General features: G+C 36.6%; 1 protein-coding gene across 2 annotated transcripts in view; it reads right to left on the minus strand.

Moving 5' to 3' along the window:
• Positions 1 to 18,090, minus strand: part of SEMA5A (semaphorin 5A) — a 324,829-nt gene that overhangs the window by 29,272 nt on the left and 277,467 nt on the right. For both annotated transcript variants that reach the window (XM_050315083.1, XM_050315092.1), the window contains exons 18-19: positions 9,163 to 9,388; positions 577 to 795 (exon numbers count right to left, since the gene is read on the minus strand). In XM_050315083.1, the coding sequence (XP_050171040.1) occupies positions 577 to 795; positions 9,163 to 9,388 (445 nt within the window). The remainder of the gene's footprint in view (positions 1 to 576; positions 796 to 9,162; positions 9,389 to 18,090) is intronic.

Raw genomic sequence — 18,090 nt, forward strand, 5'->3', positions numbered from 1 at the left:
AGTAGTTTCTTGTAAACACATATTCTACTTGTGATTCCTTTCATAGAACCCTAAAAAAACTTTCAATGCAGGAGAAACTCAAGGTTCCAAGGACAATCCTTTATGGTCTACTCAAATTACCATTTAATTTGGTGATCAGTTGAAAGCCTTATTTGCTGGAGGCTCTACATTCAAGAGCTAGCACAGATTTAGTGCCAGCAACCACTGTGACAAAAATGATACTCTGAGTTCAAGTAAAAACTAGGCCAGATTTCTCATGTTTTGCCAGATTTCTTATGTCTTTTTTCTTCCTATAAGTTTATATACTAAAATTATATTTTTACATTCAGTATCACAAGTGAAAAAGACATAGCTGTTACTACTGTTGAAGATAAACTGATTGACATCACATGGGAATATTGCCTAAATACACTTATATTATAGAGGTAAATTTGAGCTGTAATTGATTCAAAAACCAAAACAAACCCCAAACCCACCAACTTAAAAAAAAAAAAAAAAAGGCACCAACTGCTGAAAGATATAGCCTTGAGGCTGAGCTATTTTATTTCCACTTCTCTAATTTCATTTGAATCTTACCTGGACAAGGCAAAATGTTGCACTCCTGGTACTCTAGAGATGGGCCAAGGCAAGGAAGTCCCCCGTACTTGGGTTCAGGATTGCTGCAGACCCGTTTGCGATTCCGTATACCTCTACTGCAGTCACGACTGCACTGAGACCACGGAGACCAGGGTGACCACGCACCATTGATGGTATGAGCAGAGTATCGTCCAGAACGCAAGAAATCCCCTGGCAATCCTAATAAAATAAGGATTGAAAAAGCACTACTGAATTAAAACAATAACTCACCCCAAAAAACCCTTTTCTTCTTCAAATTTACTCCTAGGCTTCTAATTGTAAGTAGTATGAACAGGAAGGTCTTGATCTTTAGTCTCACAATCCAAACACCAGTTTCGTCTCAAGAATCTCTTCCATAATAGAAATTTCATAATCTTTTACACAGAACTACAGAAAAGAGTTGGATCCAATACTTTAGTTAAAACTTTATGGCTGTGTTGACTGAACTAGTGAATTCATTCCACCTAAGAATGATAAAAATTATCTTTCTCTTGCACAGGAATTATCATCAGAAAATCTCCAAATATATTACATAGATATTATTGTTTCTGTTTTTGAGGAAGAAGGTATCCTAGGCAGAAATGCACTGTACTTATCCAACCCATATTCAGACTTTAGATAGTGCCCACTAATAATTCCAGAAAACCTAGCAAAACTGCCCTTTCGTGAAGAGCTGTGTTTTGCCACTTTAAAAACCAGTTTATTTTTGCGGAGTTGAAGTGTTCTAAACCACATATAAGCTATGGAAATAGGCCTTTTGGAGACGTACACACACACACACACGGTAGAATACTTCCTAATTAAAATAACCACCTAGAAAGTGGAAAACATATTTTCTAAGTGAGTTTAGTAGAGAGAAAAGGCAATAGAGTACACAGCAATGGATGAAGTCACTATTTATCAGTGAAAGAGGCACACAAATCTTGTTCACAGCATACAACCAATACGCCTGGATATAGCCCTGGGTCAGCTTCTAATCTGTAGTTCATTTGCAGTATCTTTGTCACTTTTGGGCTTGGTCCTGCATGGAAAAAGACTCCCCCAGCTGTACTCAGCACAACAGTGAGTCCACTCTTGAGCTGTAGTATTACTGCTAAGCATCACTACTAAGCAACTCCAGCAACACCACTGGAATTTCATACTGTTGCCAAAGCAGTTCACCTTTCCCAGCGCTAGCATCACTCTATGACTGATGGACCAATAATGGCAGCTTTTATTACAAGCACTTATTTGAGTAGTTGTGACGAGAGAAGGTCCTGTGAACGGTACTTAAAACAACAGAGGATGTGTCTGCCTCCCTATGCTAGAGCTTCAGTATTGCTGATATAAGTAGAGATGAATGGTATCATCAGCAGTGGAGAAATACAGGGGACTGTTTGCAGCTCTAACTGCAGCAAAAATAACTGTTCTTAAAAAATTGTTTTGTGCCCTACCCACAGGCATAGCCACTGTGGGAGTATCAAATGGAGACAAAGAAACAGAAGATGTACTTAATGATGAGATGAAAACAGAAAGTACTGTGAGGAGTCTGTCCTGGACAGAATAGGACCAGCATTCAGCATAACCAGGATGGAGGAGTCTCCCATTTGCAGTGTACAGTACTGAAACAATTACACCCTATTTCTACATGCAGTTATGGCATTAGTATCACTACTTAAGTTCCTAATAAGAAAACAGCAGAACAGCAACATAAAAATTATTAAAAATGGATAAAACCTTTCAGGAATTATAGAGGGTAACTATTTCTCTCCTGCTGAGCCAGATTCCACTACACAGATATTAAAAGCAGCATTTTCAAAAGCATGACATACATACAAAAGCAAAAAAGGGAGAAAGACAGAGAAACAGTATGTGAATTATGAATACAGGTCCAACTCTGCAAGACCCTTTTTTATGCAATTTTGTATCACTTTGGTCATGGAAATGTTCAACTTCTGTACACAGTGAGCTGTGAGACCAAAATAATAGTATTTTTAATACCAGAATTTCAAATTAAGGTTTTTTTTTTTGTTATTAAATTAAGAGCAATGCAAACAATGGAACAAGTATTAATTGGGCCAGCCCTCCAGTCATTTTCTTCATAAATCACTGCAGAGTGTACCACTTCCTAACAATTCTAGGATATTCTGAAGATATTTTGCAGGACACGTGTAGCTTTTTAAGTCTTCAGGAAAATTTGTGACCTTATATGGCATTATGTATTAGATTTCTTGCTATTTAAATTGGAGACTGGGGAGGGGAATCTTATAAGGGAAAGCACTAAGGTACTTTAGCTCTGAAACAGAAGAATATTTCAAAGAATCTTTTCACTGTGGAGTTTGGTCTGCAGCAAATGTTCCCCTGTGTTTTCTTCTTTCCAAAGCATTAAAAATTTTATTATAAGGAGCAGTCTTTTCACAGTTTTACAGTAATTCATTCAACATTCATAGACAGGCTTTCAGAATTTTCTCTTCAGACAAAAACTACACAGTAAAAAATTAACGCTATACCATTAGTAGCACGTAAAGTATCAGGATCAGTTTATGTTCTGAAAATACTGTTCTATACGTTCCTTGATCAACATTAGAGCTTTCTACAATTAAGTGACTAGGTTCATGGACAAGGGGAGAACAGTGGCTGTTACTTAACTTTAGTAAGGGTTTTGAAGCTGACTCCCATAAATTCCTGATAGACAAGTCAACAAAGTAAGAGCTAGGTAAGTAGAGAGTGCAATGTATTGAAAACTGGCTAAGCAACTAGGCCCGGAGGACTGTGAGCAGTCATTAAAAGGCCAGCTGCAGAAAAGTCACTAGTGATGCATGCCAGGGGTCAGTACTGGGTCCAATCCTGTTTAACACCATCATTAATGACCTGCACAAGTTTGCTGATGATACAAAACTGCAAAGTATGTCTGATAAACCTGAGGATCACGTTGTACTTTGTGAGCACTGGATTATATTATTGGGTCAGAACCAACTCAAGTGTGTGTGGGTGATGGGGAAGGACTCATAGATCCCACATGGTGAGTCTCTGCAGCCTCATGGAGCAGTCCTGGAGCAGCTGTCAGTCAAAAGGGCAGTCAAGGAGTACATCCACACCACACACCCTGGAACCCATAACCCAGTGTCTGATAGGCTACACCACCCCTCACTCTGGCCCAGAGCCACAGAGTGGTCAGTGAGCATGGTCCCACATGGGAGGGGTCGCCACAGGAGCCAGAGCACACAAAAACAGCAACACCTGCCTCCATCCTCTATCTCCTGGGAACTACTTCACTGTGTGAAGCTGCTTTTTTCAATATGGGTAAAATTACAGAGAAATTAGCACTACATTGCTGATGACTTGTTCAATAATGCACATATAACAGAAAATAATTGCCCAAATAAGTTACATAATTCTTATCTAAACAAATTTGATAATTTCTAAGTAAAATTTGAAACTTTTTAGTTGAATTGAAATAGTTTTATGAAGCCACAAGAAATGAATCCTGTTTGGAGACATATTAACATGAAAGTCACCTGCTCTGACTAGCACAGGAGAAAAAAATCTGCCTTCACAAAAACCTATAATGAGACTTTGATTGACCTGATTCTGCTTGAAAACTGCAACACTCCCAGCCAAGTTCAATTAATTTGCCTTAAAGTAAGGCTTTAATAAAGTGCATAGTTTTATAATAATTCCCTAGTCTAGCCTGTAGCTAAGTAATACAGCTCTAAATAAGAGAGAAGTAGCTGTGACACCTGATAAATTATATTACTTGACTGATTTATGACTTCTGTCCTCCTGTTCCAACCTAACAAAGAAAATTCAATTATCCAAGCAGTCCAGGTTCATGACTTTGGGAAAAGATGATCTGAAGCCAAAATTCAAGTATCCTGAATCATTTCTAAATGACAGCATGGAACACTGTTTAAAGTGCAGCAAGTAACAAGGATAAGCAAAGACTGTTTCAGTGTTGTCACTTTCTGAAGATAGCCTGCAAGGTATTTGACAATGTTATTGAAGCATAAAACTTTAATACCTTCAGGCCTAAATACCTATAACTTATAGAGACTTTATAAACTTTCAACACATAGTAAAATTTAAATGGTAAAATGTAATGGCCAACAATAATGCAATGGAAAGACAGCATATTTTAAAAAACCAAACAGTGTGCAGATGGAACATGTTATGTCAGCACAAAAACTTTATTTCTTGTACCTAGGTTTTCTGTATTTAAATATTTAATTCCAAAATCCCACTAAGGAGTTGTTGTTTGTCAGTCAAACCTGAATTTGTCATCAAATTCAGTTCTAACTTCCATAATTCATTTTGTTCTTACTCAGAATACCACAGTTCAACTTCAGTGAGACAGTATAAGAGATAACATATACTCCTCCTGACTAGAGGACACCCTGGATTATCAGCACATGTTTTATTCTGTACTAAATTCTGAATGCGTTATAGATTTCCTGTGGTTAACACTAGGATTTAATAAATCTTTTCACAAGAGATCATAGCCACTAAAAAAGTAATTCAGAGAAAATGACATCCTGCCTTCAAAAATAACCATTGTTTTATGTTTGGCATAGAGAACGTAGTGACAACTGGGAATCTAAGTTCAGGTTTCCAGGTGACTTTTTCTTTCTGCTTTAAGGAATTTGCAACCTTTCTCCAGAATTTATTGTTCCTTCCCATCACCTCCCCCCCAACTTCCTAGCCACTCCAAAAAAGAAAAAAAAAAAAAAAAAGGAAAAAAGCAAACAAAAGACTCTTCCAAATCAAAATCAGAAGTATTGTCTTTGCTTAATTGTCTTCTGAAGCTATTTTTGGAGCTAACCTGGTCTAACTCTGGCCATGTTAAATTCAAGTGTCTTGTCTAAGCTCATCATTGCTGTTTGCTTATAACATGGAAAGAAAGTGGTATCTCCAGAGGGTGATTTGTGCCCATTGTACAAGAGCTTATCTTCAATGGATCCCTCATTCCTCAGGGTGCTGTAACTGTCTATGAAGACTACAATGGATCTAGATTTTGGTAAGATAAATTCAACCTGGAAAAACTCAGTCAACCTCGTACCTTGTAAAATTTTTACCCCTGGATTAAAAAAATATGTTTTCAATAAAATTGATAGTGTTTTTATATCAGATAATCTTAGAGAGCATCAGTATGTTTAACGTAGATATTTAATATGTTTCATAAGCACACATTAAAGCCTATGAAAGTGCAATTTCTAGACTTCTAATTCTGGACTGTACAGACATTGCAACAACAGATGTGCAACAATGTACAATTTCATTCAGTTTATTTGAAATAGCTGTCTCTTTCCTATCTGAGCACTATATGAAAAGCCAGAGGCAGAGAACAAGATGTATTATTCCTTCCTCTTAATCAAACTTCAAATCAAAAAAGCATGTGCGCAAATGCTACTGTTTGCTTGATTGATAGTGAAATCTTACCATGCTCAGGAGGAATTTAGAGGATTTCTGGGAAGAAGTTCTAGCTCTAAGCTCAGACTGCAAAGAAAGTTTGCTCTGCTAGCATCTGACAGTGAAACATGATTCTGCTTAACACGGCATGACTATAGTTGCACAGTGGGAGATTGCAGGCAATGAAAAAACTTTTAACAAATGGCTCCTATCTGCAAGGAACAGAGCACTGATCTTTTGATCAGAACACATCTTCGGTAATGAGGTATGCCAAGCATGCTGTACCAGAATTAATCTTTCTATAAAAGCCACAAAATTGCTACAATTCAATATGAAGATAATGAAAAGAATGTTTTCCAGTATCCAGGCTCTGGTCAGGTGGAAGTAAGTTATGATGTTTTCTTGCTATCCAGCCAGAAATTATGAAAGTGTCTCCCACAATTCACAGTTTCCCATTCTCATGGGTTCCTTCTGTTCCAACAGCTACATCTACCCTACATGACTCTTATTCGTCTGTTTTCTTCAAATGAAATCAAGGAACAGTAGAGTGGTGCTGTGTTGGCCCAAATCTAAACCTGGGAGCAGGGAAGTGCTCCTAAATCCTGCACTTTAGAGGCGGTAAGTAAGTTTCATCTGATCAGCAAATAAAAATGGTGCTCCCCCTCACCCTCCCTCAATGTTCCACTCCATACCACTCTGGTATCCATAATCAGAAAATGACTAAACAAACAGTCTCAAAATAAAATGTGGCTATTTTCACCAGAAGTATATTGGTCAAAGCAACCACTTGGAACACTGATTGGACTTGACCTTTCATTACAGAATAATTAGACTCACTGGCCAAAAAGAATTGAAGAATGAGCACAAATTATTGACAAAATTATAAGGGCAGTCACTAGGAAGAATAGACAGATGTATAATAGTTTCTGCCCTGTCGAGTACTCAATATAAAGTATTTAAATATTCAGTAGTTTTGAGATTAGTCAGCAAAAATTCTTCACCCAGATGAACATTTCTATTACTGTGCAATGCGGCTGGGGTCACACACATACATTGCTGCAATGATGAATTATTTCCAAATGAATCAAAGCTGCAGCTTCAGCAAGATGCAACAAAAAAGTACACCACCAGGAAATTCAGGAGTATTATGTTCAGAAGCAAAAAAAATCTTCAAGCTTATCAGGCAAAGAATGCATCTGAACCACCTCCCACCCCACAACACTGCCCAAAAGCTCTATTTAACAAATATAGAGTCTGTTACTTCTGCCTGTATTCTCTAGGAGTCAGTTTATGCACCCAGCTCCAAGAGAGGACTTACGATCATGACTTAAGGGCTGAGAGAGGTGTCTCTGTGCCATGCTTAATTTTCTTGCAGCAATGTGATCTAGAACAAACTGGCTCTGGCACTGGTTTACCCCACTAATCTGCTCTCTCTGCCATGCACTGGCTTTTGTATACTCCTTTCTTAAGTCTGACATCTCATCTGTTGGACAAGAATATACCTAGATTCTCTTGTAGGTCTGCTTCTAGTTGTTGTGGTAGCTCTCCTAAGTCTGCATTATCTCATAGGAAAATATTGTCTTTCTCATTTAATCTCATGAAATTTTAAAAAGGTGTCATCAATGTCAAAGTGCTGGAAGACAGTGAAAAGCAGCACCACCGCCTGAAAATCTCATTAAGGACAAGGGAAGTACACCTCTCATATACCAATCATAGCAGAGCAAAATATTTGCTAAATACTGGTTTGCAATTTAGTTTGGATGAAAACTGGAGAATAGAAGAAACACTTGTGTCAAGAGTTGCTCCATGCCAAAATCTGCCTCGCTATCCACACCTAAAAAAAGTCCAACATTTGATACTGTAGATTAACTGAAATGGGAATGACATAGAGCAAAAAAATTAGGCCTTATCTGGAGTGCCATGGATTTTGTTTTATTATTTCACACAGTTCACTTTTATATATATCTTAAAAAAATTATTAACATCCTGCTCCCTCCAAAGAGGCACTGATGTCAAGAGATACAACAAAGCTTTTATGCAGGATGAAGATCAGGGAAGCAGGATGGAAGTTTCTAGCATCTTATCACAGAAGCCAACCCTGCAGCTTCCCCCTCTACCAAAACCTTGACAGGTAAACCTAATACAGGTAGGAGTTTAATACTCACTGTCTCAATAGTTGGACTGTCTGAAAAATATTGAAAATTAGAAAGCCCAAGGACTCAGAAACTGTTCTCTCTTTTTGGTCTTAGATAAGCTAAATGTCTTCAGCTATACACTGGGTTTTTTTTCAGCTAACTTGGGTCTTGTGAAGATACAAAAGACTGTATAAGTGGAAAACAGGTCTATAAATACTAAGATATAAAAATAAAAAGTCAGTATTTCTTTAGATTATTTGACTAAAACATAAGACATAAAAAGATACACTGGTATATAATTAAAACTGGATAATTCATAAAAATTCATAAAGCATTAATAAAATTAGAAGAACTGTCAGAAGTTTTCTTGGGGTTAATATATATATATAAAAATACTTATTCAAAACTATGTATTACTGATAGAGAAAAGAAAATTCTGAAACAAAATAATTCCAATTTAAAGTAATCTTAAGTTGAAAAGATTCGGCAGTTCAGTTTTCTGTCTCAGAAGTAAACAAAATTTCAAATTACTAGCAATAACTAGAACAACATAAACTTTTATAATACAAATTATCCAGTTCATAAACTCCTTATTTATTTAAACACCTGTATGAATCTTACAGATGTTACTTTTGCATTACTGAGCAAAAGTTCTTCTCAGCATCAATACTCCATATTCTAGCTAAATATTCAGCAAATACGGTAATGTTGCAGAAATTCTCCCTCAGGAAAAGCTCGAGAGAATATAAAGAGATGCTTCCAAGAACTGGATTATTGAAAAGAAAATTAAAATACCCTGGAAAATCTCATAATTGATGGTAAAAGACACTTGCTTAGTCTGAATAATGACGCCACATCTTAAGAAATACAAGCTAAGTTTCCTGTTGTGATCACTATGTCCGCCTTTTCATTATCAGTTCTGCTACACAAAACACCAGCAAGAAAAAACTTCCACTCTGTGCTGAAAATGGAACTGCAGACATCTCGCTAGCAGGAGGCATCATGCAACCACTTTAGCTTTGCTTACCATCTGTCGAGCATCCACTGGTGCCATCACTGGAACAGTAGCGCATTTCAATCCGTTGCCTTCCCACCTCCAGTAAATTTGGGTCAGGCAAGCGTGCTTTGCAAGTGTATCGGAAACGTTGTTCGTAGTGACCACCATTGTCTGAAATATTGACTGGGGTCCAAGGTGTCCAGGGAGTTGTCTTTTTTAACTCTGGGCAGGCATTGGTGTTACAAGGCTGATATTCCTGAAAGAAAAATGGTCGTAATGAATATAAAGATCACAAATTAATATAATCACCAAATATGACTTTAAAAAAAACCCCAGAAACACTCAAAACAGACAAAAAGACAACCAATTAAAAAAGCCTCTGATACTTTTTCCAGCATTTCCAATAGCAGTGATCAATAAACTTTTAATTCCAATTTCAAAGTGAAAGTGTTTTTTCTGCTTCTATGCAAGCACAGTATCACACTGCTAAGAGCAATAATATGCCACTACAAATTAGATCTATTATATCCATAAAATCAGTAAAACAAACACTATAAGTACCATGATAAAGCACATCCTTCTTAAATTAATAGCCCCAAATAAGGTTTAGCTAAATATGCTAAAGCTTTTAATTAGGAAGAATTCTGATAAACTGCAAGTACATGACACAAACCAGCAAAAAACAATTCCTTGGTAAAACCTAGTGGCATATGAATAAGCAAAGCACTGTCCATTTTGTGTATTGCACACAATACACAGGGGTATTACAAAGGGGACAATAGACAAAAAAATGTTTTCTACTGCAGATTCTGGCTCCCTGAGGTGCATGTTACTCATAGCTCCAGCATTGCTAAACCTATCTTCAGAAGCAAATTCCCTGTGGACTGAATGCACTAAAAGGAACAGATTGCGTCTAAGAAACAAATGCAGAATTGCCAGTATTCTCACAAATGCACTTATCAGTATCGTCAAACCTCACAACACACGTCTTCTTATGAGTATCATTAAGATCTGTAGGCCCTGCCTATTCATCTTCCAGAGCAAAATACAATTCATCTGATACAAATGCTTTGTAAACTATATGGATGAAATTAAACAACCATTAAATATCAGAATAAATTCCCACTAACAAATTATTAAAGACAAAAAGAAATAGGCACCAGTGGGCAAATTTTTAAATTCTCTCTCAACCTCTGACCTCTTAGAGAGAAACTCAGCAGGAGTAACCTTCTGAAAAGGAGCCCACTAAAGTTTGTAATTCCATTACATTCTAAAAAAATGAGGAAATAATAGAAATAATGGTTTTATCACATAATACAACCTCCTTCTTCCATAACTCTACCCCAGCTGATACCACCATGTTCCAACAAGCAATAAATTACCTGCTCCTCTCTTTTCCATGGTGATAATAGCTTTTTTATCTCATACTTTCCTCAGTCCACTACCTCTTCTCTCAGATAGTCTAACTTATTAACATATCCAATGAGTTTGAGAACAATTGCTTTCAATCCATACTTTTGGTTTAAGTGCTCTGCTGCTATTTCAGATCTAAAAGAAGTTTCTTCTTCTGAAAGCCTTTCTAATTTTTCCACCTGTTAGAGCTGGGAAAAAAAAAATTCCCCAGGAACCCCTGCCCCACTAACAGAGCAATGCACTGGAGAACCCAATGTTATGTTCAAGATTCTCATGTTCAGAGGCCAGATGGACTTGTGACAAACTTCCTGCTTTTACAGTTTTGTGGAACTTCAGGAAGAGAGAGCTTTTAGCTCAAAGGCTTCAGCTGGACTACTCCTGTTTGCTCCTCAAGGCTATGCAAAGTTCCTTACCACCTAAAACCTGGTGATTACTGCTATAATGACCACATGAGTCATACTCAGGCATCATTTAGGAAAGTGCATCTCTTTAGAGCAGAGGACTGGATCAACCTTTCTGGGATCTGAGTTTCAGCCTTGACTGGTTTCTAGATCAGAAGGCAGCAAAGAACAACCAAACTACCTTGCCCTGTGTATGGCAGAGGAAGCAATTTCTTCATGACTCCTGCAGGCAACCGTTTAAATCAGGTATATTTTAGACTGAGGGCAGAACGTGTATTACTGTTCTTGCAGCACATGAATTGTAAAAAAAGAAATCATAAAACAAACAGATCTCAGCCGCAGCCAGAACTACCCTACTTGCTATCTGAACTGGCTACTCACCTCCAACGTGCAGTCCTCTCCAGTGGCTGGTTTACAGTGCATCTGTTAGCAAGAGCACGCTGCCTTTCCCTCCCTTATTTTTTTTTTTTTAAGACATCTAGCACTGATGAGTCTATCACAGTCCCTGCATCAGCTGTTCCACTATTTAGTAATCCTCAAAGGCAACAAATTGCAAGTTAATTCAATGCTGCATTTTCCCCTTAATTTAATTTTCCAGTCACTGAATTTTGCTGTGCCTTTATCAATGATACTGAAAATGTTTCTTGTCTCTTACCTATAGAAAAAACTTTCATGACCAAGTACTCAGACATAATGATAAATAAGTTGAAATTCTTGAAGCCGTGCAGGTTTTAAAACTTGATCTCCAGGTCCTGTGCACCCCAATGTCTTCATTCTGTCCTATTTGCTTATTTTACTTAAGATTGGACACCAAAATTTGACTTGGCATTCTAGAAGCACTCATCAATACAGTATGTAAAGGCAATCATGACCCCATTCTACTTGACAGTCTGACTTTAACATGTACATTATTGCATTAGTACTTTTTCCTTCCACAACATTGCACAAAGAGCATAAGTAGACCCAATTATCTCTGATAACCTGTCCTTCTCTAAATCACAGCTTTACAACTACATATAGTTTCCTATCCCACACAAGTGGCTGGTATTTGGCAATATTAAAATACATTTTATTAGCTTCTGCAATTATCTAGCATGTTACATATCACCCCTCAACAATCTCTGTTATGCTCAAGCCTTACTGAAAATGTCTTATATCACTGTCTAGACTGTTGATAAAAACGTTAAGTGCTATTGACCCAAAAACTGATTCCAGGCAGACTCTGCTAGACACATCCCAGTAATTTATATCTGTCCATTGACACCACATTTTTCAACTTGTCAATGAACCAGCTTTTAATCCATTTAACATTTGCCATATATTTCAGTTTTCTGAATCAAAGTATTTCTGTTGCAAAAGCAAATGAACCGGAAAAAGAGATGTGCTGTATACTTCCGAACATCTTGAAACACAAACTCTTTTCTAGTAGTATGTAAGCAGGAAAAATTCAATCTGTATAGTAGCTACTGCAATGTTTGTTTCAATATAGTCACAATGGTCTAAAAGTTTCAGTACCTCATTTATTATTGATTTTTCTACTGATCTTTTTCAATCAAAAATAAAAGCTGCCAGAAATGTGAGAGCTTTCTTTACTCACTGTGGCATAGAGAGGTGAGGGTCATGTAAAGTAGAATATGTGAGATATGCAACGAAACCTTTGTCAAATAAAAAAAGACAGTAGAGGAAGAAGTTAATTTAGTGTCAGCATATTGAATGTTGCTTTGCTAACACACATCTGAGATGAACACGTCAGCTTACTCGCTTCTGGAAAGACAGACTACCAGTATTCAGGTAGCTTCAGGATGTGTAGTCCCTTCATACACCATTACAGAGGGTATACTCTTATGCTATTACATGAGCCAGAAAGAAAGATGTTCCTGAAGAGTATCTGCGGAGACCATTTGTTAGTTCTTCCTTTCTTCTTGCTTGGTGCATAGCTTATATGAAAGTTTGACTGATGTCAGGCTTGACTATTCAACCACCAGATAATACCCATGAAAGACCCAGAATGTCAGGGGAAACAAAAGCATACCTAGTTTACCCAGAAAATATTTACAGTAGTAAATAAACTCCCTTTAAAAAAATTCAGTTGCCTGTCACCACAATGGATGACTCTGTGAAGTTCTGGCACTGTCAACGACCTGGCAGAGCCTGCTGGCTGCTCTCACAAACTGCGAGTGCAGCAAAGCTACATCTGCCACAGAGGAATTGGAAATGGCACTGTGCTTGTTGGAAGCACTGATGTGATCTGATGCTACAAAACTCCAGGATAAGCAGAACAATGATCTTGCTCTGAATGGTCTCAGATTTGAAAGTAAAGGAGAGGAGAGAAAGGGCACAATTCTGATCACACACAGATTAAGTGCTATATTAAGTGCTATATTAAGTGCTATATTCTGATCACACACTATATTAAGTGCTGCTAGCATGGAGACATAGCACAATTGGGAAGAATTGACATGAGACTGTGAATATGGAAACTGATACCTCTGCTTTGATTATCCTCCCCTTATCACCTTGTACAATGTTTGAACAGTTTACTTAATTGGGGTTTCAGGAATATGGCCCTCTCCAAAGCAATTCCACTGTCTGGAATCATGGATACATTGATCAAGTAACCATGTATGTCTCAGATGAATAAAAGTCTCAGATGAAACACTGAGGTCTCAGCTAAATAGTGGTAAGACAGAGTTAGAAAAGCAGTGAAACTTTCTGCTTCAACAGAGGAACTGAGACAGTGGCTACTAAACTCCACCTCATATGTTCCACATGGACTGAACAAAGACATGGGGTCAAGCTCTCCTGAGAGCTACTCACAGAAGAAAACTTCAGGGGCTCATATGATAGGATAAGCACATTAGTTCTTCGGGTACTTTTGTGGACTCAGAGCAAGAATTACTTGAGGCCATTTACAGAGTCCAAAAATATCACTGCAATAGTTCAAACTTAACCATATCCTCGAATTTCTCTTTGCAAGTTGTCCTAAAACTTGTAGTCTAATTCATCATATCATGGCTTTTAATTTAGGGTGGATTTAGTCAGTTGAAACTGCTAAATTACAGCCTGACTGTACCTGGTAAAGATGCAGGAAGATAAGGCCTGTAAAGACTAAAATTTAGGGAACAAGTTCATGGATCACTAGGAATTTTACACAAAATACACAAATAAATATATGCCTCACAAAATACATGTCTATGAAAATGATAAATTAACATAAACAAATTATCACGAAGAATATTGGAGGTAATATGAGAAAAGGCATCATAAATTAAAATCATAATTTGGAGTCATAAATATTGACTATGCCATTAAGCAACTACTTTACTTCTGTTTTTAAATAATATTTCTTAGTGTTTGTGTATAATGAAAAAAAGAATATTAATATCATGTTTTCTACCAAGATTTATTTAGAATTATATTGTTATATTCTTTTAGAAAAGTACAACTGAAATATTATTTTTAAAACATTTCAAACTGGAGGATACTATTGCTAAATAACATAGAACAAATTTCTACTGTTTTTTCATGGAGGACATGGGACACATTATTTTTTTCTTTGCCTCTGCATAGTTACTTTAGTCAAATTCCTGAAAATTTTTATAATCTCTGAGACTTTTCCTCCTAGCTTAAGTTTTATTTCAATTAACCAAACATCATGATAGTCTGATACCTCCTTAGGAAACTAAGCCAAAATATCATCTACATTTGAACAACAATATTTTTATTAAAATCAAAATTCAGATAGAGAGTTCTATTCCCACTTATGTTTATATTACAGAGGGATTTCTCCTAACAAACTCTTATTTCTTTCATGTATATAGTATGCCTAGGATGAATGCACTACTTTAGTTCTCATCTGTGTTATTCTTTCTCACCTGTTAGTGTGACAGACAAGGCAGCTAAATCAACATTAATAGTCTGTTTAAATATTTTCAGTTATCTTTTATGTTTTGCTTGTAATATAAATACATAGTATTATTTTTGAAATATTTTTGGAATCACCAAATAATCCATTGATTAAAAAGTACTTATAAATTTTTGCTTTTTGTTTCATCATGCTAAACTTCACGTTTGACTAGCCCAAAATGATTCTCCAGGTATAAGGACATCAACAGAAAAGAATGTTGCTGATTCATAAACTGAATGGTGTAGGATGTCACCTGGGACAAGACAGGGTTGTAAGGTATGAGAACCTAGGTCTCTCAGCCATCTCTCGGTCTTTGAGTTTGTCACAGCAATATGTGGTTAAAGAAAAGGATAGCTCTCCCATGCAGCAAAACGAAGCCCCCCCAAAACGTGTTAATAAACTCTAGAGAAAAACAGTTCCACTGAATAGGGGGCCTTGTTTACACATCAAAACACGTTTTCTGAAGGACTAATACACCGTCTCTCTCTCTCTATCTAAGAACCAAAAGATAGATAATATTTATCTTGAAGTGGTTGAAAAACATACTCAGAAAAATCCCTAACTGAACTTGAAAGCATTGATGGTTCATTTATTTTCATTACAGAAATGTAAAGCCTTATCCAGTTAGAAAAGCATTTTTAAACTCAAACAAACAAAAGATAAATCTCTGATCATATTTATATTTATTTCCACAGCTTAAAAAGCTAGGTTCTTCAACCAAATGCCATTAAATATTCTGTATTTTAGTGTTATTTTGCTGTTACAATACTATTTCATGACATGAAAGAATACCCAAACCCCATTAAGTTCAAACCATTAAGCAAAGTATCGTCTACATTGTAAATTTCACTGTTATACTTAAAAAACAGACCACAAAAGAATTTGTGAGATCCACACTGTATTTTAATCACACTAAGACATCCTAGTTTGTAGGCTGTATTTTAGCTTCAGCTGAGATCAATGGGAGTAGTTTTATTGATTCCATTGGAACCAGGACTTCAGAGACTACTGCTCAGTGCAGACACAATCCCTGCGGTGATGCAAAGGGTAGAAGGTTGTGTCCACAACAGGATTTTAAAAATATTTTGATGGATAGAGGGAGGAAAATAATTTTTCCTACGCAAAAAGAACAAGTTTGTTCTGAAGCAAACAGATGTGGTTTTTTGGCTTCAAATACTGACTGATCACAACTTTCTGTTTCAATTTTCTGTATTTTAAACAAAAGACTTGAAAAAAAATCCTTTGGTGTAAAGGGCAATTTAAAGGGAATTGAAGGTTGGATTTGGATCCCTTTTCCCTGCAGGAGTTCAGGGCCTGTTGGGCAGGTCATTGAACTAGAGGAGGTCAGGACTCAAATCCTTCCTATTTTCAACATAATTCATTTTATTTAGATAAGAAAAGTTCCTACTTTAATCACATCTTCATAAACCCATCAAATTTTGGAGTGAACAAAGCCTCCACTTTCCTCTTATTTTTTTCTCTACCACCCATTTTTGTCATTAACTCCTTGCTTAAAAGGCACATTTTATGTCAAACTCATCAAACTTTTCTGAAGGAAACTTTTACTACAGAAAATTAATTACTCTTTTGAGGTAAGTCCCTGCTTAGGAGATAGGTATTCAGGGGCCATTCTTATTGCAAATCCTACCTTATCTGTGGTTTTGCATGCAGCATTATTATATGGCACCAATAAATTTGCCTCTTGTTCTAGCAGCTCTACTGTGAGATGGAAACCTCCAAAAGTGGAGGGACAAGAAGTTGGGGATGTCACCACTTGAACCCACTAAAATTTGAGAAGCCCAGAAGGACCTATCTAAGGACTAAGTATTACCTTATCTTTGCTCTGAGCATTGTCATTTAGACTGCTGCAAAGCCTGCAGAAAGGAAGTATAAGATATTACCGAGCTGATGAAAACAGAACACATAGGACCATAAAAAATCAAGGCTCTAAGGCTGAAGGGATTGTCCACCTATAAATGACTGCATGAATTTACCAAAACTGACTCAAAAGTGATTTCAGTTATATTGCAACATAATGAAGGCCTCAACTGTAGTATGAAAGCCATGACCAAAATCTGAGCAAATTCTACCTTTAAATTTGAGAAAGCACTATGTGCCATTTGAAAAGACCTGGGAAAGAAATGTAGCTCACTTGATTACTCAGTACTTCAGAAGTGGGTAGAAGGAGGTTGTTCAAAAATCAATATTGGGAGGTATGATCAACTGATAGGAAACAAGTGAGTTGCTGCAACTTAGTGAGTTACCACTCAGCTGGGCCATGCTAAGGATCTATGCATATGGCTTTATTCCTTACAAATGTAAATGCAAAAGAAGGCAAATTAAGTCAGATGGAAAAGGGGTGATTTGCTTTCCTGTAATAACTAAATTGTTTGCAATTAATTTTAAATACTCTTACTGAGAGGCTTAAGGTTTTCCATTAAGGCCCTATAGTTCCTGACAAAAATCTTTAAAATTGCTGAAATAGTTACTATTAACTCAAAATATATATTTTTTAAACTGCTGGAAATCATGGCTATTGAAGTATTTAATAACTGAGAGTAAGAATGTTAGAATATAATTCAGTAGTCAAAAAGGCATGAAAAGGCTATCAACTCATCAATTTTAGAGACTGATGCTTTGTAATCACTGGAAATCTGTCATCACACATAAATTACTTTCATCTCTAGTTTTTATTCATGTAGGTTTCTAAAAAGAAAGAGACCTATGTTCTTGTAAAAATAGATACCCAACAACAAATTTTTAAAAACCAAAAATGGAAGTAAATCTGGAACTTCAGTTTTCACAGGCAACACTGGAGTTTCTTGGCTACTTTGTGACCTGGAAACAGTTTGATCCTCAGATACACTTAGATTCACCCATTGGTACCTATAAGATTTGTCCCTGTGCTTTTTCCTGAACTTAGCAATGGGAGAAAGCTGCAATTAAATTTCCTCTAGGTTTGTCTGCCACCACATATCATTAAGTCCACAAGTTGCTAAAAAAAGTGTTATTGTGAAACAAGAAGAAGAGAAGAAGGTGTAAACGCTGCAGAGCCTGTAATCATGGGGTTGAAGATAAGGAGTGAGGGTGAAACTTCTACAGAGCAAAATGGCTCCTTTCTTTAACAAGGCAGTTTCAAATTAGGTACAGTGGTAAAGTAGTTCTGGAAATGTACATAGTGAGGACACATTTACTTCCATAATATTTAGACCTGGAAAATCAACTGTGTGAAAAATT

This window comes from Myiozetetes cayanensis, unplaced genomic scaffold (assembly GCF_022539395.1).
Source record: "Myiozetetes cayanensis isolate MyiCay16 unplaced genomic scaffold, myiCay2020 scf1, whole genome shotgun sequence".
NCBI lineage: Eukaryota > Metazoa > Chordata > Aves > Passeriformes > Tyrannidae > Myiozetetes > Myiozetetes cayanensis.